Source organism: Taudactylus pleione, unplaced genomic scaffold (genome assembly GCF_031769625.1).
Source record: "Taudactylus pleione unplaced genomic scaffold, aTauple2 ptg000513l, whole genome shotgun sequence".
Lineage (NCBI taxonomy): Eukaryota > Metazoa > Chordata > Amphibia > Anura > Myobatrachidae > Taudactylus > Taudactylus pleione.
This window is the reverse complement of record NW_028284915.1, coordinates 1029621-1053973: the sequence shown is the minus strand read 5'-3', so window position 1 is coordinate 1053973 and position 24353 is coordinate 1029621. Positions and strand designations below refer to the sequence as shown.

The window sequence follows — 24353 nt, the reverse complement described above, 5'->3', positions numbered from 1 at the left end:
AACGGCATTTTTCAGGACACTGAGGACACTTTTTCTGACGTTTCTGTACAGTCTCGGTATCGCCTGCCTAGTGAAGTGGAATCTAGACGGGATTTGGAACCGGGGACACACTACCTCCATCAATTGTCTAAATCCCACTGCACTAATGGCGGATACCGGACGCACGTCTAACACCAACATAGCAGTCAAGGCCTCAGTTATACGTTTTGCTTCAGGATGACTGCTGTCGTACTTCATCCTCCTCGCTAAGGACTGTTGGAGGGTCAATTGTTTAGTAAAAGTAGTGGTGTTCCTACTTCCTCTCTGGGATGATGAACGACTCCCAGCAGCAGCAGCAACAGCAGCAGCGGCAGCAGTAGGCGTAGCAATGCAGGATCCTCCGGAGGAATCCCGGATAGGAGAGTCAGTCATGCCAGTGATATGGCCTGCAGGACTACTTCCGATCCTGACTAAGGAGGAAATTGACGAGGAGGGAGTTGACGGTGTGGTTTGCAGGCGCTTGGATACAACAGGACAACGGGATTTAGGTGTCCCTGGACTGCTTACGGTCTGAGCCAAAGTTTCTGAACTTGACAGTAACTTTTTATGAACGCGCTGCAGGTGCCGTATAAGGGAGGATGTTCCTAGGTGGTTGACGTCCCTACCCCTACTTATTTCACCTTTACATATGGTACATATGGCAAGACAGTTGTTGTCCGGATTTGGATAGAAATATTGCCAGACCAAAGAGGTGGAATGTTTGGTCTTCTGCCCAGGCATGACCGTGATGGGCTTTTTCATCCCACGGACAACAACTGTCTCCCCCGGAGCCTGATTTAAACAAACCACATCACCATCAGAATCCTCCTCGCCAACTTCCTCCTCAGCGCCAGCTACACCAGTATCCTCATCCTGTTGTACTTCAACAGTGACATCTTCAATTTGCATATCAGCAAGTGGACTGTGGGTGCTCCTTTCAGCACTTGCAGGGGGCGTGCAAATGGTGGAAAGAGCCACCTCTTCCCGTCCAGTGCTGGGAAGGTCAGGCATCGCAACCACCACCACACTTGGACTCTCTTTGGGGATTTGTGATATCTTCTTAGAAAGCACAGTTCTTCGCTGTGCTTTTGCCAGCTTAACTCTTTTGATTTTTTTAGTGGGAGGAGTGCTTCCATCGTCATGTGAAGCTGAACCACTAGTCATGAACATACTAGGGATCGACCTTAGCCGTTCCTTGCCACTCCGTGTCGTAAATGGCATATTGGCAAGTTTACGTTTCTCTTCAGCTGATTTAAATGTCTTTTTCAAGGTCATTTTCCTGAACTTTGCCATTTGGGATTGTATGTGCCCTCTACTATGACATTGGGCATCGGCCTTGGCAGACGACGTTGATGGCATGTTATCGTCTATGTCATGACTAGTGGCAGCAGCTTCAGCACTAGGAGGAAGTGGTTCTTGATCTTTCTCTATTTTATTTTTATCGGAGAAAGTTTGGTCCTCCATTTATGTTATATCGATTTGATATATACGTGCGGCTAAACACAGAAAATAAATTTTTTTTTGGTTCGGACTGGAGTGTACTTTGTGGGTTACAGCACCCTTTAACGGTCAAGCCAGCCGGCCCTTTACTTATGACACAGGCGCACTCTTGGCACTACTTTGTTGATGCACGTGCGGCTACTGCGCACACAATTCACAAACACAGAAAATAATTTTTTTTTGGTTTGGACTGGAGTGTACTTTGGGGGTTACAGCACCCTTTAACGGTCAAGCCAGCCGGCCCTTTACTTATGACACAGGCGCACGCTTGGCACTACTTTGTTGATGCACGTGCGGCTACTGCGCACACAATTCACAAACACAGAAAATAATTTTTTTTTGGTTTGGACTGGAGTGTACTTTCGGGGGTTACAGCACCCTTTAACGGTCAAGCCAGCCGGCCCTTTACTTATGACACAGGCGCACGCTTGGCACTACTTTGTTGATGCACGTGCGGCTACTGCGCACACAATTCACAAACACAGAAAATAATTTTTTTTTAGGTTTGGACTGGAGTGTACTTTCGGGGGTTACAGCACCCTTAACGGTCAAGCCAGCCGGCCCTTTACTTATGACACAGGCGCACGCTTGGCACTACTTTGTTGATGCACGTGCGGCTACTGCGCACACAATTCACAAACACAGAAAATATATTATTTTTTTAGCACTTGGGGGGAGCACCCCTGATGGACAGAGCACCCCCTGGACAACACTACAGCACCCCTTTAGGACTGGGACACTGCACAGGACTTTGGAACTGACTGCACAACACAGTCCAGCCAGCCCCTATGGACTTTGAAGTAGTGGACACAGCCCCTATTAACAACAGCAGCACAGCACAACACAGCCAGCCCCTATGGACTTTGAAGTAGTGGACAACAGCAGCACTACACTACACTACACTACACAGCACTAACTCCCACCCTCCCTCTTCACTGTCCACAGCCGAGTGAGAAAATGGCGCCGACGCGGGTACCTTATATAGGATCCAAAACCCGCGAGACTCGGAAGGCGGGATGATGACGTTTTGCCTCGATGTCAGATCCGAGTCAGGCGGGAAAAGTCGAGCCTGACTCGGATCGGACTCGGATCGGGGGGGCTCGGGGGGGTTCGGATTTCAGAAATCCGAACCCGCTCACCCCTAGTATAGACATGTCTTGACGTCATTTAGCCACTACCAGCTGCTACTGATGCACTCACTTCTCTTTACCTCTCTATAATATCTGCCAAAAAATGTGGTTCAAATTACAGTATATACAGGACTGAACCATACACAGGATCACTATACTAATATATTACATGTGATCACTATTCAAGAACAATATTTGAGTGTCACTTCTGGTATAATGTGTAGTATCACTGCTGAGATTTGTATGTAGAGGCACTATTAGTTAACATATGTCTACTAAAGGTTCATAAGGCTTTCTCAAACAGACGTGGGACATATTTTCTTACTTTGTCTTGGGTTCCAAAACAGTCCTGTCAGTAACCAAATATAATCCAAAATATTTAATATTGTATTTTTCAAATGTAATTGATCAGTTTACAGAGCAACTATACTGAGCCATTTAACATTGTTATTGTTAAAGTTGTATAAGGGCTGTAACTAGGGTGGTGTGGTCAGTGTCAACGCACAGGGTGCAGAACGACCTGTGGGCTCAACCAGCCGCCACTGCTGTGTTTAATGGTTGGGCTGCTAACAGCTCCAGCAAGCAAGTGTGGTGCCTATTAACAATTTGTTGCCATCCGCGAGCCTATCACCGCCCATCACCGCCCACGGTGCAGCAGCCAATCACAAGCAGCCGCAGAGAGCCAATCATGGCTCGCCACATCATAGCTCCACCCGGTCATGGCATATAAAGTCAGACGCCACTGAGCAGAGCTTTCAGTTCAGCAGCGGTGGTGACCAGGAGCTGAGGAAGAGTTGCGGTCACTGCGGAAGAGGCGAGTAGACAGCACTGCAGCCAAGATGGGCCAGCAGCAGGGGAAAGATGAGGTCAAGAGAGTGCTGCAGCTGGTGGGAAGCAAAGAGCTAAACAAAGCTCCCCACAGCAGCCTCTTCCAGCTTATCCATAGGTGTCCTTGTTCATCAGTAATTTACACCCCCTCCCTAGACCACCAGGTGTCACGCACTAGGCATGTGGGTGCAAGCAAGCCTCAGGCCTGTGGGGAATGCTAGGCGGGCAGGGGGCCTGTGCAACAAGTATAAGTCACTTTATGTGCCCAAAGGTTGGCAGGATATAGTCTGAGCCCCTGGTGAGTAGCTGGGTATCAGGCCCAGGCCACTCATTACTAACGAATAGGATCAGGGGGCCCCTACGGTATGGAATAATGTGTATAGGGGCTATACTGTATAAGGGACCTGGCAGGGGGCCGAGGTCTGATGCCACCCCCTTCTTCCTTCCTCTTCTCTCCCTGCCTCCCTCTTACCTGTTAGCAGCAAACTGCTGTGTGATGGGCTGCAATGGGAGACCAGGGAGACTGCTTGCTGCTCACTCGCAGCAGCAGTCTCCTCTGCCTGTGGGGGGAACAATCACAATGATGGTGCTCCCCCCCCATAGATTTGCACCGAGATGAGGGTCTCACAGCACCCCCCCTCCCCAGCATGGGCACTGCAAATAGGTTTTTTCTTGTTTTTTTCCTAAGAGGGTTGCCCCTCACCCCCAGGCCTGGGCAAGCTCTCTAAGGGCCTGTGAGGGTCTATACTGTGAAGTCTATAAGTGGATATACTGTGTGGTCTATAAGTGGCTATACTGTGTGGTCTATAAGGGGCTATACTGTGTAGTCTATAAGGTTGCTATACTGTGTGGCATAATGTGCACTAAGGGGCTATACTCTGTTGCATAATGTGCTATAAGGGTACTAATGTGTGGCAAAATACAGTATGACTAAGTGGCTATTGTCAGAACCCGAACTGTATTCCTGTTTAAAGTTAACTAAACTTACCAAGTTTCCGTTGTGGTCACTGGAGTATCCTTCTGGACTGCTGGCGTGTATCGCATGCAGTATACAGAGAGTTAAAGTGATCCTCTATTCCTTGGGCGTAGTCTGCTTGCTGGGGTCTGTGATTGCTTGGTTTTCTAAACCTGGTTCTGTCTGGGTCACATGCTTTAACATTTCCAATGGATTTCATGCATCTGGTATAAAAGTCTGTTACTAACTGAGCATTGTTGTCTGTGCAACGTTACCTTCAGGTTCTTCCTTGGACTCCTGCCAGATCCTCGCTGTACTTGATATATGCTGTGGACTCTCTTTGCCCGGTTCTGCTACAGATGCTTAACGGCACTACAGATCCCAGCGCTGCTACTGAACTCTCTGCTGCAATACTAAACCTAACTCTGCTGGTAGTCTCCACTGTACTACTAGCCTAGCTTTGCTGCTGTTCCATGGTCTCTTCATGTTTACCTTCAACTAACAGTTGTCAACTGCATCATAAAAGTTTCTTCACTCCAGACCTCAGCCTCATCTCAGGGCTCAACACTGCACCCCTTCACTCTGGACCTCTGCTTCATTTCAGGGCTCAACCCTGCACCTCTTCACTCCGGACCTCTGCCTCATCTCAGGGCTCAACCCTGCACCTCTTCACAACCAGACCTCCATCACGTCTTGGGGCTCAACCCCATACCGGATCTTCACTGCACTTCAGGGCTTAACCCTGCACCTTTCCACACTGGACCTCCGTCACGTTTTGGGGCTCAACCCCAGCACCTCCTCATATTGGATCTCTTTTGCACCTTGGGGCTCAATTCCATACTGGATTTCAGTCACGTCCCGGGGCTCAACCCCACACCACTTCATACCGGATTTTCAGTTACGTCTCGGGGCTCAACCCCGTACTACTTCATACCGGATCTTCGTCAACTCACGGAGTTCAACTCTGCACCTGTTAGTTGGTATGATATGAACTTTGTGTTATATGAACTTTAGTTCTTGCGTGACTATCCTGACACCTGCTTGTTGTGATAATCTGAACTTTGCTTTATGGAGACTTCATGCTTAAGTATCTAGAACTTTTCAGCACAGTCTTGTCTTTGAATAAATCTTGTTTACTTTTAACATTGCGTGCCGGTGCTATTTCATGAGATGGTCATTCCTTAAACCCCCTCAGTTTGTACCACCTATTAAGCCTGTTTCTCCTCAGGAGTCTCAAGAGTCTGTAGCCATGACAGCTATACTGAGTAGTATAATGTGCAATAAGGGGCATTACTGTGTGGCACAGTGTGAATAAGGGGATTTACTGTGTGTCATAATGTGCAATAAGGGCTACTACTGTGGTATAATGTGAATAAGGGGCTATACCCTGTGGCATAATTTGTAATAAGGGATATAACTGTGTGGCATAATGTGTATAAGGAGTACTACTGTGTGGTATAATATTGTGTGTGTCACGTTTGGGCTACGGAGATCCTTAGCAGAGGGACTGGAAGGTCGGGGTCCCAGGTTGGGAAAGGAACTGGAGGCGAGGGGCCTGGATGTATGCCTCCCTCATCCATAAGTACCGGATGTTGGCTAGACCTGACCAAAGGCACGGAGTCTAACTTAATGGGAGGTGTTCACCAGTGACCCCTCCAAGCGGGATTAGGGTTTAACCTGCACCCAGCAAGCAGGTCGCAGCCCTTTGGTCAGGTATCCAGCACTAGTGGGAAATGAAAGAACATAATCACAGGGAAAACACAGGAGAAGACACTAGAAATATTGTACATGGGTGACGTACTGAGTATACACCAAGATGCAGGGCTCGTATAGGAGAATGGCACCCGGAGATTGTACTTGGATGACGTACTAAGTACACACACACTGTGGCTCCAAATGCAGAACTGGTATAAGAGAATGGCACTCAGAGATTGTACTTGGATGACTTACTAAGTACACATACTGTGGCTCCAGACGCAGAACAGGCACAGGAGGATGACACTAGGAAATCGCACTTGCAAGAGTACACACTCACCATGGATGAACACTAGGATATATCACTAGAAGAAAGGAGCATGGAACCAGGAACGCTGCAATAGCAAGTCTTCACTGGTCAACTTCCTGTTGTCCACAGCCCGGCTAAATACCCTAAGTTAGCAGTCCATTGGAGGATAGTGTCAGCTGACAGCAACCAATGCTACCATTGGGTAAAGGGCTAATTAGGTGATGTAGACTCTCATGGCTGCACCCATGACGGTAACCGCAGGAACCAAATCACAGAGAGAGCACATGGATGTCCTAACAGGTTTAATCCTCAGCACGTCACTTGCCGCTGCACCTGACGTCTGACCACTCAAGAAGTCAGGGGAAGCCAGTGCTAAGGTAAGTGGACCCTAGGCCGCAACCTGACAGTGTGGCCACACACCATCCCTGTGAGGCCAAGCCCCTATTTTTGACTTGCATTTGACGACACTGTCCATAATTAAATGGGGGAGGGCACCAATGCTATTTCTGGCACAGGGCACCAAAATGTCTAGTTACGGCTCTATGTATAAAACAGCAAAAAAAAATAAAAACAGTGACAAGTAATTATGACTTGAAAGTAAAAGACCTGTTAATGTTTAACTTGAATATTGAACAAACTGATAAAGTCTACAGAGCTTTGTGAAAAGTTGCAAAAATGAAATCAGACACAATATAAAAGTAGAATTATTACAGCTAGGCAAGTATTATATGGACATGTTTTTCTTTCCAAATTTATGGATGCAGCTGACATCATGTGCATGCTTAACAAATTAATTGGCAAAAAAAATTTTGTTTTACAAAACTTTATCAAAAATTTTCATTTTGTGTATTAATTAGGTTAATAACATCTATTTATAATTTTTTTAATTATTTTTAATAAGAAAATGTATGCCTAATGCTGGGCATACACTCTACAATTATCTGTCAAATATCTGTCCAATCTGGCTGGTTGGATGAAAATATGGTAATGTATGGGAGCCAATGACAATGGACCATATGGTCTTAAACACTGGAAAATGGGCAAACATTATTGGTCAAATTGGTTAAATTAATTTGATTTAACAAATTTGTCTGGATGACAATTTTTTGTCTGTTTTCCAGTGTTTGTGAGCAAATGGTCGATTGTCATTGGCTCCCATACATTACCAGATTTTCATTCCAACCAGCCAGATTGGAAAGATATCTGACAGATAATTGCATAGTGTATGCCCATCATAATTTGAGCACTACCCTGTGCTATACCAGACCCTGATAGCATCTCATGCAACCATGCCAGTTAAGAAGTAAATAAACCTTATGTTATAATTGACTATTGTCTACTTAATTGTTAACCCACAAATGTTTCAACAAATGTTCTAAGCCAGAGGTTCTCAAGCTCAGTCCTCAGGACCCCCACACGTCATATTTTGCAGGTAACCTAGCAGGTGCACAGGTGTATTCATTACTCACTTACACATTTTAAAAGATCCACAGGTGGAGCTAATTATTTCACCTGTGATTCTGTGAGGAGACCTGGAAAACGTGCACTCTTTGGGGTCCTGAGGACCAAGTTTGAGAACCTCTGTTCTAAGCAACTAAATTCATAATTTTTGCAAATTAAATATTCTATGCCTTGGAAAAAGGGAGATTTTGGTAATGCAAAAGCCTAAACTTTCAAATTGTATTTTCCTTATTTTGTAAGGTACAGCCCAAAACTGAGTTAGTCTTTTTTTTTATAGTATGACCTCACTGTCAACCTTAATATGTCATTGAAAATGGTCAATAAATATTGAGAACAATTAAACCAAAGAAAAAAAAAAGAAAATGAACGTGCTACTTGCTTGAAAGGCATTCCACTTCTCTGAATGGAGCATGTTGACTCACCTTTTCATCCACTGCTGTGTCATCAGCGTATGTACAGTCCGGTGGATATGCAGACAGCTTCTTAATTTTTAGCTGTAAACTTTCATAATTGGCTTTCTGGATCAACTGTGACTCAATTTTGCTTGAATTTCTGTTGGTAATGTAATGAGCAGACATTCATTGATTAAGTAGGTTATTTGTTTTGAGTGCTCAGTACCTAATAACAAATTGGCTTGTTCAGATGACAGATTTTAAATAATTTGTTCATGTGACAAACTACTGTACAGTACCTTACTATATTACTGTTCTAACTGACCAGGGGCATTTCTAGAGAGGAGGGGGCCTGTGTGCAGTCTCCTACACGGGCCCCTCCTCTCCGCTTGGCGGCCGGCAGTGCACTGAGCTGTGCACGGCCAGCGCCGGAGTTATAGTCTCTGGGCACTAGAGTGTACCCATTGTCTATAGTGTATGCACAGATCACCGGGAAAATAGCTGCGGCGGCCATTTTCCCTGTACTGCGCATGCGCAAACGATGGGAAAAAGGCCGCTGTGGCCATTTTCCAGTTGTTTTACAGCGCCGGACCCCTGCACCGACGTGGAACTCCGGAGAGGTAAGTAATATTATGGGTGCAGGACAGTAAATCAGAGCAAATCTCTGCAAATTATAAATGTATACATTTCTGATTAATGCACACATTATTTTCATGGTGGTTTGTTCTTGTTGCATTCCATTTCAAACATTGAAAAGATCTCAATTGCACTGGCAACCAGCACCTGCCATCAAATGGATCAAGAAGAACACTCCATTGACCCGCTGGTGTTCATTTGCTGTGATTGTCTGTAAATGGTGCATGCTGTGCTGCCATAGCTTCCAATGTCAAATGCAAAGGGGTATGAGGTCATTGTGAACCATGAGTTTCATAACCCGTACTTTTTTTTTTTAAATGGTAGTAAAAACATGATTTTTAATGCTAGTGGGAAATGAGTCTGAGACAAAAAAAAAACATTAATAGAAAACTTACATACAATATTTGATGTGCGCTTCAGACTCAAACATCTTAATTTCATACACTATGCAAATGCTACTTTTGTTATAAGTCTTTTGTTTTAGTGCTGTGAGCCCATAATGCTATGAGCATTACTGTCTCGGAGCCAGTGGCGTATCTATAATGGGTGCAGGGTCCAGGGGGGCCCCGCACCGCACACCCATAGTTTTACTTACCTCTCCGGATTCTCACGTTGGCCCGGGGTCTGGCGCTGCAAAACGACTGGAAATGGTTGCCATGGCCATTTTCCCGTCGTTTGCGCATGCGCACTACAGGGAAAATGGCTGCCACAGCCATTTTCACAGTGACTTGCGCATACTTTAGAGACTCTAGGTGCACTCTAGTGCCCAGAGTCTATAACTCCGGCGCTGGCCGCGCACAGCTCAGTGTGCGGCCAGCCACTGGATAGAGAGGATGGGGCCCGTGTCGGAGACTGCACATGGTGCCCCTCCTTTCTAGAAATGCCCCTGCTCAGAGCACTGAGGTCTTGACTGCGACTCCCACCAAGATACTAAAGGGTAAACTTTCTAATATTTGTTTTTGGTCAAGAATAAACACACCCTGGTTTGCAAGAACATGCTCAAGTTTGTTTAGACTAAAGGTGCCCACACACATAGCGATATTTTACACGATGTGGCCGATTCCGACACATTGGAATGACAGATCGTGTAAAATATGGCCAAATCGTGAGGAAATCGTAAGTTCCCACTCACGATCACGATGCGATGCGCGTCCCCGCTGGTCGCACATCGCATCTTCAGATCTGCCGTGCAGTAGGACAGATCTGACAATCTAGTAGGCGATACACTGTAAAAAGTCTGATTGCAGGAGAGATCGTTTGAAGATTAGACACCAAATCGTGTGCAAATCGTGTGGAGATCGTGTGCAGAGCTGCCGGGGAGAGTTTCAAGGGAAATTGTAAACAAATCATACACATCGGCTGATCGTGGGCAGATCGGTATGTGTGTGGGCACCCTAAGTGCCTGATTCAGCATTGTCAATTATCGGGAATCTGAGAGCGCGGAGGACCCATTCTGCAAGTGTGCAGAATGGGTCCTGCGTGATCTCAAGCAGACCCTTCTATGCCTCTGTCTGATTGACAGTGTCAGCCCCGTTTTCCGGTAGTGGCAAGGCCAGGGACTGGCACATTCCACCTCGGTCATAGTGCTGGGATCCCAAATGCAGCAGGGGGTGTCATACACCTCCTGCTGCATCTGCATATTAGCAAGGACGCAATATTATTATTATTTTTTTTAATATCTTTATTGCACATATATTTTTCTGTATTACATCACATTCACAATTATAAAAAATAAGAAGATCAACAAGGAACCTATTTTGTTTGACAATTATTCCTTAATACATTAAAATTTACATATTGGCAATAATCTTGTTACCCTATACAGTGCTCTGTTTAGAGTATCCAATGACATACCTGGGAATTTATCCTTCCATTTACCTATTCCTGTCGTAGTCTCTTTTGTATCTGCCAAGTCTCTTATAAAAGAGTAATCCCAAGATATCACCTTTCGCTCTGGGCCAGATTGTAATAATAATTTATCTAATTTGTTATTCCATCTCCCTCTTCCAGTATTTGAGTTACACTTCTGGTATAGTGCTGTGCCTGGGTAAATGCAAGATTGTGCGCTATAATCCCTTTGAATTCCTCTCTAACCTGTGTATAAGTTTTTAGTTTTTTATTCTATATGTCCATTAATTGTCCTACCCTCACCAACCCTTCCGTCTTCCACCATGTAAATGGGTAGGAGGCTAACCCCCCTTGAAAGTTTGAGTTTCCTAGGAATGGTAGGTGTAAATACACTTTGGATTGTAGTTTTGCTTTATATCGTATCATATACCAGGCTCTCCTAGTGGACATTAGTAAAGGGTTTTTAGAAGTTTTTTGATCAATCTCTTCCTCCCTCGCATGCAGAAATTCACGTAACCCCATGTGTGCAATAAGTGAACCCTCCAGAGATGTATGTGCATATTTATCCCTGTCTAACAGCCAGTCTTTGATGTATCGTATCTGTGCCGAAAGTCTGTACCATTATAGATTTGGCAATTTCCTCCCTCCCCTGTCCATCGGTTGTTGTAATTTGGTAATACTGATCCTTGCTTCTTTCCTTCCCAAATAAATCTAAAAAACAATCTATTAATATCGTCTGTGTCTTTTTTTAATATTACCATCGGCAATGACTGTATTGGATATAACAGACACACGAAAGAGACCATTTTAATAAGGTTGATGCGTCCCAAAAAGTAGATTTATAAATTTTTCCATCCCGCAAGTTCTTTTTCACACATCTTGATAGCTAATTTTATGTTGATATTATACAAAGAATCTAAGTCCTTTGGGATTCTTGCCCCCAGGTATGTAATATATTTAGGGGATCACCTTATCAGCAAGTCTCCTGCCCATGCTGGTTTTCTACACCCCAGCTTCTAGGTTTATCGTGAATCCTGATGTTTTGTTAAATTTTAATAATTGCTCCATCAATGGCTTTAAGGAGTCTCTTGGGTTGGTTATATAACACAATAGGTCATCTGCCAAGGCAGATATTTTGATCTCTCTCGATCCGACTCCTATACCCCTCAGAACTGAACAATCCTGTAGATACCATAGCATAGGATCCGTAGCATAGGTTGAACATTAGTGCTGAGAGGGGACATCCCTGTCGGGTCTCCCTACACATCATTACTCTTTCACTTATATTACTATTTATGAGAAGGGATGTATAGGGGAATTCATATATAAATTGGATTAGATTTATGAATTTCTCTCCAAATTCTCTTATATTCAGCACTTTATATAGATACGATCATGATATAGTATCGAACACTTTATTTGCATCGAGGCTCAATAAAATACCAGGTTCAGATGTCCCTTCTTTTGCCTGTACTATGGCTGCTATAGCTGTTCTTATTCCCTTCACTGCATACCTACCAGAGACAAACCCCAGCTGATGATCCGTCAATAAATCAGAACACATTGTCTGCAGCCTATTTGCCATAATTTTGGCCATAAGCTTACAGTCCACGTTCAACAAGGATATTGGTCGGTAAGATGACTCCATATGTGGATCCTTGCAGGTTTCAATATCAATGTTGTGTATGCTGCATTAAATGAAGGATAGCTGGGACTATCTCTGTGTATGTACTGGAAGAGGTCAGTTAATGTTGGAGCGATCTCATTCTGGAGTAATTTAAAATACTCTGATGACAGACCATCAGGTCCTGGGGATTTCCTTAGTTTTAAAGAAGAAAGCTCCCTTATCTCTTCCTGTGTAATCTCAGAATTAAGTTTTTCTTTCTGTGCCTGGGTTAGTTTTGGCAAATTGGCTTTCTTTATTAAATGGATCATTAATGGGACGTCTTCGGGTATAGCTGTATAAAGATGTGAATAATAATAGTGGAAAATCTGCATTATTTTTTCACTTTTAGGGCTCTATTTATTAACATTATTTTTACTAAAATAAAGTGAAAAGGGATGTTTTCACACCCTTTTCACATTATTTTAGTTTCAGCTACAGTTACTATAGGGCAATTGGAGTAGAATTTGTAAACTTCTACTCCAACCCCTAAGTATCACTTATTTTTCGTAAGCAGATCGCATTTCCCATAATTGTTATGGGAAATGTGATCCGACCAGAGTTACTAAAAATAAATTGTAAAAAAATACAGAGGAATGCCCTGTGCTAATAATGCCACCTTGAGGTGGCGTTATCCAGGGTCTCCCCCAGTTACCGGGCTCCTACTCTGCTCTAAAAGGCAGAGCAGAGCCCGGAGCTGGTCCCAGTGACCAGCTGTGTGGTCTAAACAGACCGCAAGCTGATAAACTGCAAAAATAGTAAAAAAAAAAATTCGCTTACCTGACTCCATGGACCGGTGGTCGGGGCTCCGGTGATGACTCCCCTCCAGTCAGCTAGTCTCCCATGCTGCACTGCAGCCCGGTCATCAGGATGATCGGGTCCCAGTGCAGTATGGGATGTCAGCTGACCGGAGGCATGGAGGATATCACCGGAGCACCGATGATTGCAGGTAAGTGCTATTAAGGGAGGGGGGTCGCGCGGGGGGCGCAATTGCGGGGGGTTGGGCTTAGCGCTGTGGGGGGGTTAGCAGCGGCGGCCAGTTGGCACATGCGCAGGGCACTAGTCACGATATTTTTTGGCGAAAATACCGTGACTAGGGTGTGGAGGGGATTCACAGGGACAGAGCTTTCTCGCAAGCTCTGTCCCTGCAAGGGATTTGTAGTAAATCCCTGTGATATTGCCTGAATTCGCAATGCAAATTCTGTCGGTAATATCACACTACAATCTGCATTACAAATGCGGATTGCAGTAAATAGAGCCCTTAGGGTACATTCTTCCTTTCTGTGAGTCCTTTATTGCTGTTATATTATTCTTCATTTTACGAGGGTTAGACAGATTTGCCAGCAGCCTCCCTGACCGATTACCCCACCTATAGTATCGATTCTTGGAATAATCCAGTGCTGCCTTCGCCTGAGCTAACAAATAACTTTCAAGCAGTTGTCTATTTTATTTATATGTTTTAAAGGTGTTATCCGATGGGCTGGCTATATACTCCAAAACTTTTTGATACACTCTCCCTCAGACTCTCATATTTCTGCTTGTTTTTTTTCTTATAATTATGTACATAGGCAATAATATGACTTCTAGTTACTCCTTTTGATGTTTCCCAGAACAATATAGGGTCTTTTTTATGTTCCGCATTATCTTTTTGAAATTCTGACCATTTGGTCCTAAGATATTTACCGAAGTCTTCAGAAGTATAGAAATATGCCGGGAATCTCCAAGAACAAGTCCCTATCTTCTGGTCTAACAATTTTAACACGTGGGGCCAAATGTAATAGGGTGAGAGTTTAGAAAAGTGAGAGTTTCTGATACTTTTTAAACTTTGCCAATGTAATAGAGTCCTAAAGCAAAGTAACAGAGCGAACTCGCATGTTTTTTAGGACTTAAAAAACTCTCAAGATTTAAAATCTCATTCGGATGTTTTCCCATTTTGAAGATAAAACTCAACCAATGTGAGAGTTTACTGCTAAACTCTCACATTTTCTAAACTCTCACCCTATTACATTTGGCCCTATATATATTAGAGTGTGATCTGATACGGCTAATTCAGTTATTCCTGCATCAATCGTCTCTGTTACTAATCCTTCTCATATTAATACATAATCTATTCTTGAGAAGGTCTTATAAACCCCAGAATAGCATGTATACATTCTACCTGAAGGATTTTTGAGCCTCCAATAATCTGCTACTGCTAGTGTGTTTTTCATTTTAAATATAGGATTATTGCAGTTTTCTATCCTTAGTTTAAGGGGTGATGATTTATCTAACTCTGTATTATCCACCCAATTAAATCACCTCCTATAATAAGCTATAATGAGTTATTTTAGTAAAAAATTTATCTTGGGCAGTATTTGGAGCGTATATATATTAAAAAGAGTATACCTTTTTGCATATAGTTGGATTATCAACAATAGGAATTGCCCCTCAGGGTCCTCAACTTTCTCTAACACTGTATAGGGTAGATGGCAGGCCAATAATATTGCCACTCCTCTAGTTTTAGATTTATAATCCGATGAAATACACTCTCCTATCCAATTCACACTAATTTAGATTCTCTCCCCTTTTCCAAATGTGTCTCCTGAATGAAGGCTATCTCAGTTTTATTTCTTTTCAAATGTTCTAATACTTTTTGCGTTTAACCGGGGTATTCATACCCCCCACATTCCATGAGATCAATTTCACCGTCTGTGGCATTATCTACTCATTAAGAGATAGAGTAGGAACATCCCTTAATCCAATACTTTCTACCTGATAATACATTTGTCTCCAATCTATCAAGAATATATAAAAAATAAACATGCTTAAATCTTCAAAGAATACTACGTTTGCGTGCCTCCCATCCATATTACAATTTTCCTTACCCTTTCTATCTATAAATTCATTTTTTTTTCTTTTACCACCCGTTGTCGTGCCTACTTTCCTCCCCATCCCCCAATCCGTACCTATCTTGCGCAAAGGCCATACCTTCGCCTTTGATGATCAGTGAAACCATAAAGTGCAATATCACCATATTCCTTCCATTTACAGGCATTCCATAAAAAATTTCCCTCATCATTTCTATATATAATTTCTATTTTTTTCCACAGAATCTCATGTACCTTTTATCCCCTCCCACACAGCTATACTGCGTAGAAGGTGTGTCTTTATCTTTAGTGACCAATAATACAATAAATATCAATATAAACATATACAACATTGTGCAATTCCTCCTTTTCCTATTTTCCTTTTTCCAACTTATTAATAAATAAATTAACCATAAATACATTTCAACCCTCACAGTGTTCATAATATATTCAAAAATACATTCTCATTATTGTTCTTATCATATTTTACCCCTTTTTTTATTTTCCTTACCCCTCTCATCTCCTATCTCCTTCCTCTAAGTTATCAGGGTAATTTGTAGACCCCTCTCTTGTCCTTTCAGAGTATAAATAAGCTTTTGCTGCTTCCGGAGTATCAAAAACCAAAGTCCGTCCATTCTCCATGAGTGCAAAACAATGCAAAACGCTTGCCACTCTCTATTAAAGATTTACATATTGGTTGGAATGCTTTACGCTTCTGTAAAGCTACTGAATAATCTTGGAAAATCAAAATATTAGCCCCATCTAATTTTAATGGGGTACATTTCCTAGATGCTCTCCATATTTTATCCTTTGTGGCATAATCCAAAAATTTTACTATTACTGGTCTTGATCTATCAATGGGGCTCTCCCTCACTGGTCCTAAATGATGGGCCCTTTCTATTCTAGGGTCTACTGCACCATCCTGTATATTTAATGCAGTCATTATATATGTAATGATATAACTCGAGAGTGCTTGATCTGATACCATATGTGGAATCCCTATAAACCGTAAGTTTTTGCTACGATCCCTATTCTCTAGATCGTCAATTGTTTCAAGCAACCATTGAATTTGTTTAGAATGTATTTCTGTTGTTTTTTGCACCGAGACCAGCATCATCCTCCAAGTCGCTTACCCTTCTTTCCAGGGTTTCTATTCTTGCTACATTTTCCTCAATTGTAGCCAGGGCTGAGTCAAGGGAAGCCTGGATTAAATCCAACTTTTTATCTATTTTTGGAAGTAGTATATTAGCCTCCTCATTTATTTGAGGGACACTCTTCTCCCCCTCTTGTCCCTCCCTAACTTGGGGAGGGGTACTGGCCAGTATGGGATCTCGTCTTTGTTCCATAACCGGTGACCCCTGAGCTGACTTCGCCCCACGCTGCCTTTGTTTACCCATTTCCTTGTTTTGCGACTTCAAATCACAAAGTCTTGCATAAACCTTATTACCACTTATTTGCTATTCGTTTTTAATAAGGGGCGTGTTATAGCATTCTTTTCTTTATATTTTTATAGGGCTTCTTTCACATATAAGCCTTTTATCTCTCTTCACTGTATTAAAAGTTCACAGTGCAGTGGCCCCAGATATCCTATGCAGCCATGCCTGGGCCGTTCTTCTCACAGTCCAAGTCCTGGAAATCCACTTTCACCTTACGCCTGATTTCGAATATTCAGATGGGTTTTTTCAAGTAGCTCTGTTGTTATCTCTGCTCTTATTGAACTAGTAGGTAATAGACATAAAGTTCTCCCGTAAGGAGAAAAATCAATAAATCCTTTCACAGGCTAAGCCAGATTCTCTACTGGGTCAGTTCAAGCAGACTTTTCCCTATGTGACAGTCTAACCACAATCCTGTGTCTTTATGTTCTAAACATTGTCTCTCCCATCAAGCCATTACCAAACTGACTTTCAGTGCTCTCTTTTTTTTTGAGGGCATTAATATGTTACTTGCGTTTTCTGAGAGTCATTTGTAATCTGCCAACCACCGTTATCTCCCTGGGCTGCCAGCTCGCGGCGTCCTCCCTTCTCCTGTCTCTCCACATGTATGCATCTCTTTCACTAGGCTCAGTTTTTCACCTCCATTCTTATCCACCTTGGTATTTGCTGCACGAGCAGCTCTGTTCTGTGAAGACTCAGCTTATGCTCTCTCCCAAAATGGATGGCCTGCTTTCCCCGTCCCTCTTGTTGCCTTGTCAGACTCTCTGCCGAGATCTTTATCTCACTGCGATCTCACTCCAGAGAGCTTGTATCCAGGACAATCTGCTGACCCCTGATTGGGTCCGACTCCGGGGTACTGACTTTTCTGGTTCCGGTTCTTACGGACCTTTTCGCGCTGCCTGCTGCCTGCTTTCAATATCCGGAGCACGGGGTGTAATTCCCAGCTCCCGCAGTCCTCTCAGTGCCGATATAGTCCATCCAGCGCTGGTCCTTCCTGGAGCTTACTAAAAACGTGGCCGGTCCATGCGTACGGCCCACCGGAAGTCCAGTCGCAATATTATTTTAAAAGAATATTGTTTCACCGAATCGTGTTTTCCGATGGTGGAAGGGAACATCATTTTCTACCCTGTGTCTGACCGCAGCCAAACACACACCAACACATGCAGCCTGCACACATCAGTGAGATACGTGCAAGCTGCATATATGTATTATGAAAAGGTGTAAAAGATATGGAAAAAAATGGCATGCGGCCCCCCTAAAAGCATAATCAGGTCCTGGTTCAACAAATATGGGAACAAAATGTGTAAGGGTGCCCCATATTTAATAAACCAGCACCAGGCTCTGTGAGACAGTCCTGGTTCTAAAAATATGAGGAAAAATGGCGTTGGGGACCCTTGTATTTTTAGAACCAGCACCAGGCTCCACTAGCAGGGGTGCAATGCTGCAACTGGGCTCCTCCGGCCAAAGTATTCTCACCATTAACTAGTAAGCCCAGGCTGGGGATCCTTGGAGAGGAGGGGATTCCACAATAAAGGGGTACCCACTCTCCAGGGTACTCCAGGCCAGGACTGAAGCCCGGGACTCTCCCCTGCATTCCTGGCCAATGGATGCAGAGTATATAGTGTTAATTTTGTCTTTTACAGTGGGAGTAAAGGTTTCAGCAAACCTCTCCCACATGCCATTACTTGTAGAACCACAAGTACCAGCATACAAAGCTTTAAGGGCCACTGGTACCTCTAGTCTTCCTTTAAAATAAATATTAAAATATAACAGGACAAACACTGTAGGTTGTTATATTTTATTACACATACACTCACTGAATCCCTCTCTCATACTCACCCACAGCACATACTTAATGTTACAATTCGCGGTCACAACTTGTATCCTTTGAGCAGTTTACCCAGTCAGGACAGGGTTTCTCCAGTTTCTCCTGTCACTAGGCGATCGGCATGCCTCAGGAAGTGACATGTCATCCACAGTGCTGCATGATTGGTGCTTCCCTCTATTTGTACACACTGGACTTTTACCGCCTTGCCAACTGTAGCGTGTCTGTGAGTTCCATAGGCATGGCTGCATAGTCAGCATTCTGTTCCTCCTCATGGTGCAGATTTTGATCTTCCCATAGTAGCTCCAGCTCTCCAGCTTCCTGACGGCTTCCAAGCATCATCTACATCACCATGCTGCCATTGGCGCTCCAAGCCGCAGCACCGACTACTTATTCTCCTACCATCGTCTCTTGCCGCATCTTCAGGATATTTGCTGCACCAATAGCTTCTGTGCTGTTCCCAGCTCGCCAGCTTCTTCTACGGTTTCCAAGCCGCATCTACACCTCCGTGCTGCCATCGGCTCTCCAAGCTGCAGCACTGACTACCTACAGTACTCTCCTACCATCGACTCTTGCTGCATCTTTGCCACATTTGCTGTACCAACAGCTTCCGTGCTATTCCCAGTTCTCCAGCTTCTACTACGGCTTCCACACCGCACCTATACCTCCATGCTGCCATCGGCTCTCCAAGCTGTAGCATTTTGAACTATCTACTAATGGCTATTACCGCTCCATCGGCACACAAGCTGCACCATCAGCTCTCAAAGCCACAGCATTACCATTTGACTGTCTACTAACGGCTATCGCCGCACCATCGGCACATTTGCTGCACCATCGGCTTCCAAAGCCACAGCATAATTGTTGACCTTTAACCTACAGTTATTCCCACACTATCGGCACAGTTGTCGCTCAATTTAAATACCACACCATCGGCTCCCAAGCTGCACCTCTCCATCTGTAGAATCATCTCTCTTTGTACAAGGCTCTTTCCTATCACCTCAGGATTCCAGTTGACACTCCCGTGAGCTGCTACTACTCTGAACAGTAAGTCCAGGTGGCTGTCTAAGTACCGGTGTTCTCTAAGGGAACAAATTGCGGTTGTTAGTGGTGGAAGACCTCGCAGTCTGAAGTTCTAGATGGCTCATGAGGAGCTGTCACTGGTAACCGTAACACTTACCTTGTCTCTTGTGCCGCTCTGTCCCCTTTTCCAATAGAATCCACGATCACACCTGTAAAGAAAAACATACTCACCACTTGGTTCAAGTCCTCTTTGTTCCATATATAAATCCACGGACTTGGAAAAAAGATGGAAATGCTGAAAGCCCACCAGACAGTGTACTGTCCTCAAAGGACAATACTAACTGAATGTCGGTTCAGCCGTTGCATTTCACATAGATATGCACTAGCTAAATGCTCATTCACTGATATAGGTGAACCTATGCCTCTCAGCCAATGAGTGATTCCCTCACAGACTTCAATTATGGGAATCACAGGGTTATTAAAGTGCATTCCCACCATTGAAGTCTATGAGGGAACCACTCACTTGCTGAGATGCAGAGACTCGCCTCTCTCAGCCAATGAGCATTCAGAAAAGCATTTCTAAGGGAAATGCGGTGGCTGCGCTGGCATTCCTTAAGTACTGTCCTTAGGAGTGGGTGAGTATGTGTTTCTTTTTTACAGGTATGATCGTGGATTGTACTGGACAAGGGGACAGAGCAGTGCAAAGGACAGGTGAGTATGTAGTGAGAGTGTAAGTGAGTATTTCAGTGAGTGTATGTTTAATAACAAATTATAACCTACCTGTCTTTTTTTAATATTTATTTTTCAGGACTAGAGGTACCAACGGGCCACTTAATGAAGGAGGAGGTTTGCTGGGACCTCTAGTTCCCCTGTAAAAGACAATACTGGTTTTAAACAATTAATTAACACTATCAACCCCACAACAACTGTCAAGGGGTGTCACCTTGGCTTCAGCTCAAGCCTGGGGTGACCTGGAGAGGGAGGATCTCTTTTTGGGGTCTCCACCTCCCCAGGGATTCCCAGCCTGGACTAACTAGTTGGGGTTGAGAATTATTTGGCTGGGGGACCTTGTAAAGTGTGTCTCCTGGCTGCAGAATTACACCTCTGCTAGTGTAGCCCTGTACTGGTTCTAAAAGCCCTAACCCACCTTTCCCGAAACCTAACCCTCCCCTCCCCTCCCACAGTATAACCCTAATCCTCCCCTCCCGCATCCTAACCCTAACTCTTCACCTAGTCCCTAACCATAACTCCTAACCTCATCCTAATACTTACTGTCAGGATGTCAGTGGTCAGGATTCTGGAGCTGGAATTCAGACTCCTGTCTGGATTCCGGCACCGGGATTCTGACCACCGGCATCCTGACCATGGGGATCCTGATTAGACATGTCTGACTGTTTAGAGCTGCAAAGAGTAGAGGAGCCTTGCAAATAAACTGTGATGGCATTTTGATTACTCATATGGAGAAATAGTGTTGATGTGTCTTTTAAACAATATATATATGTGTTGGGTAGTGAAGCTTACTGTATAAGTATGGGTAAAATTGAGGTACAGATATGTCCACACATGGCACAAGGCGTGCGCCCGCGGAGCATATGCACGCTCCTGGTTCACACCCGTGACTCCATAGGATTGCATGGTGCAATCGCAGTGCGCGCCATAACGTGCCGTAGCATACACTGCTGAGGGTAATCACATGGCGTGATATATGTGCACGTTTGTAGCACATTCGGCAAAGATGTAAGAGGACACATCTGTATTAACAGATTCACACAGATGCTCATGGACCACATTTAAGTTTCATTTTTAAAAGTAAATTATTTAAAAATCATAAGTTTGTCTGATTAAATACAAGATGCTGAAGTTTCTTATGGTTGACACATATTGTTGTATTACTTGTATAGAAATAAAACCACCGTCACACGGCCAGCTGTGGCGGAAAACCCCGCCCTCAACCCTCCCGCTGGCCTTACTGGGTAAACACTCAGGGGGAGGCCCTGTGAGGAACATCTTAACTGGATTTGCAAACTTAAATGCACATCCAGTTGTGACATCAATTCCAGCACATTCAGCAGACAATTGGTAACTGTGTATGCACTTACCAATCATCAGCTAGGTTGGTGGGTCAATCTAGTATGAACCCAGCTTTATGCTCTTCTAACTTTTTAAAATAAACTGTGCAGTAGAGCAGATACAGCATGCTCTGAATACTGATAAAATATCAGTGCATACAGCATCCTGGAGAGTAATATTTAAACCAGTGGTTCTCAACCCTCTAGTTTTCCTAACAGGTCATGTTTTGAGGATTTCTGTCTGTGAAAGCAGATGGGATGAATACTTACCCATAACAAAATAAATTAACTCACCTGTGCATGATTAAAGAAATTCACAAAACATGACTGTTGGTGGTACTTGAGTACTGAAGTTGAGAACCCCTGATTTAAACAATTTTTGCCAGCTCTCCTCATACTTGAGAAGCTCTCACAGATCCCAGGAGAGAAGATCATACTCTCAGATCCCATCCACTTCCCCAGTCAAATGAGTGCCTAAAGCCTAGGGGGTAAATTTACTAAGAATCAAGATAGGTCGAAATGACCATCTCGGGTGATTTATTAATGTTTTTCCTGCTTGCAAATTTACTAAAGGTAAAGTCGGGTGAGTTAGAGAGAGATTTCTCTCATCTCACTTGTAAAACTCGGGTGAGATAGCAAACTCGAATCAAATCACCATCGGGCCAAATCGGAAGTACTTTTCACCTAAAACATACATCTCTCAAATTTACCAAGAATCGGGATGACAAGCTCGGGTGAGATAGAAGCAAACTGTCTGTCAAAATCACTTTTCAAATTCTCAACCCCTTGAGCAGCGAGATGGTCAGAAACATACACAAATCATTACCTGTTAAAAAAGATCCAATACTCACCTTTATGTCCCACGATGTTTTCCACAGAAATTCAATATGGGCTCCGGATACACTGTTGCAACATGTTTCTGCATGCTGTTACAGTGCAGTGTACAGGAAAGAGTTTACATTAGTCCCGGGCTGCCAGCCAATCAGCGGCGGCTAACATTAGCGGCCGCTCATTGGCTAAGCCCGTTGACAATGGGACGGGAACATCTGGAAACAGGTGAGTATGTGTAAGTGTGCTTATGGATGCAATAAAGCTTTGTTTTCACGGTATGTTGTGTGTTTTATTAACCATTTATTTACAGGTGAACTACAGGTACCAGTAGGCCCTTAAGGCCCCGCATGCTGGTACTTGTGGTCCTCCAAGTACCAGCATGAGGGGGATGCTTGCTGGGACCTGTAGTTCCACTGTAAAGACAATTATGAAAATTCAAATTTTTACACTACACCTAACACTATCAACCCGCCACCCACCGCCCAAGGGTAGCGGGGATAGCCCCGACCTATCAGCCCAGGCCAGGGGTGCCCTAGAGAGGGACACCCCTTTATTGGAGGCATCCCCAACTCCCCAGGGATTCCTGGCCTTGGCTGACTAGCGGTCAGGGCTGATGCTGCGGCTGGGGGGCCCGGTGAAAGGGCACCCCTGGCTGTGGCATCAGTCCCCCGTTAGAATGGGTCCAGAGCTGGTTTTACATATACAGGGTACCTCACCTAAATTTTTTTCATCGTATATTTAAAACCATCCCTGTCCCTGCTGCCTGGTGCTGGTTCTTAAATTACAGTGGAACCCTACACATTTTTTCCCTGTAATGTTAAGAACCAGGACTGGCTGGCAAGTCCGGGGCTGGTTAGTGTTTTGGAAGGGGACCTCACGTCATTTTTTTGTTACAATTAACCCGTTTATTATAGGCACAATACAAGCAGCTTACACATGCAGGCTGCTTGCTAGGGAGAGTGGTGATGAGAGAAATCACTGCAATCTTGGGTGATATAACTCACTCGAGCTTGCTTTAAAAACACCTGAGAACCTCGAATTTACATCACCATCAGCAAACTCGTTTTTCAACAAATCGCCTGTTGGTAAATTTGGTTAAAATAAAGTGAAAAAATCACCCAAGTTCAGGCGAGTTATGACGAGATGAATCACTTTGAAAATCGGGTCAATCCCGATTCTTAGTAAATTTACCCCTAGGAGACCATTATTCAATTTTCCATGAAAAAAATCTGAATTATTTGAGATAAATTACGGTAGGAAAGCATTATAAATATTAGGGTTTTTTTGTTTGAAGGCTTTCATCCGAAAAGATCCACTAATTTTCTTTCAGTTTACCCATGACTTTAGAGGGTATATTTACTAAGTTGCAAGTTCTCACAACCACTATGTTTTGTTGGTTTTGCCCATGGGATTTAAAGGGGCAATAATATGCAATAACTGGCACCTTTTGCAATAAATATTATTGCTGTTTAAATCCTTTGTGCAAAACACCACTTAGTAAATATACCTACAAGATGCATTTTTTATGAAATATAGATTCCAAAGTAAATACTTGAGTTATCTATTGATGTCATACATTTTAGCTTGGTTTTTGGGGGAGTTAAACTTAAGCCAGTGATACTAATTATATTAAATAAAAAACTAAGTATATTTTAAGCATCCATCTAACTTTCTTAGAATCCTCCTATAAATCATTATCTCCTTTTAATCTCTGGTGGGAAAGTATAGAATTATGTCTGACAGTGCCACTCACAGACTCTCAACAAGTCAAGTGATGGCAAAAGGAGTAGAAAAAAATGGAGAATTTCAAAATGCAGACTGAGCTACGGTTGGTGTTCTATGTGACTATGGTTGTCTGAATAATCAGATTACACTGTACTGAACATCCTGCAT

The 24353-nt window shown here is 43.6% G+C and overlaps 1 protein-coding gene across 1 annotated transcript in view; it reads right to left on the bottom strand.

Moving 5' to 3' along the window:
* Positions 1-24353, bottom strand: part of LOC148501567 (putative ATP-dependent RNA helicase DDX60) — a 600786-nt gene that overhangs the window by 189054 nt on the left and 387379 nt on the right. The window contains exon 27 of the mRNA XM_088450267.1: positions 8320-8449. Within this exon, the coding sequence (XP_088306393.1) occupies positions 8320-8449 (130 nt within the window). The remainder of the gene's footprint in view (positions 1-8319; positions 8450-24353) is intronic.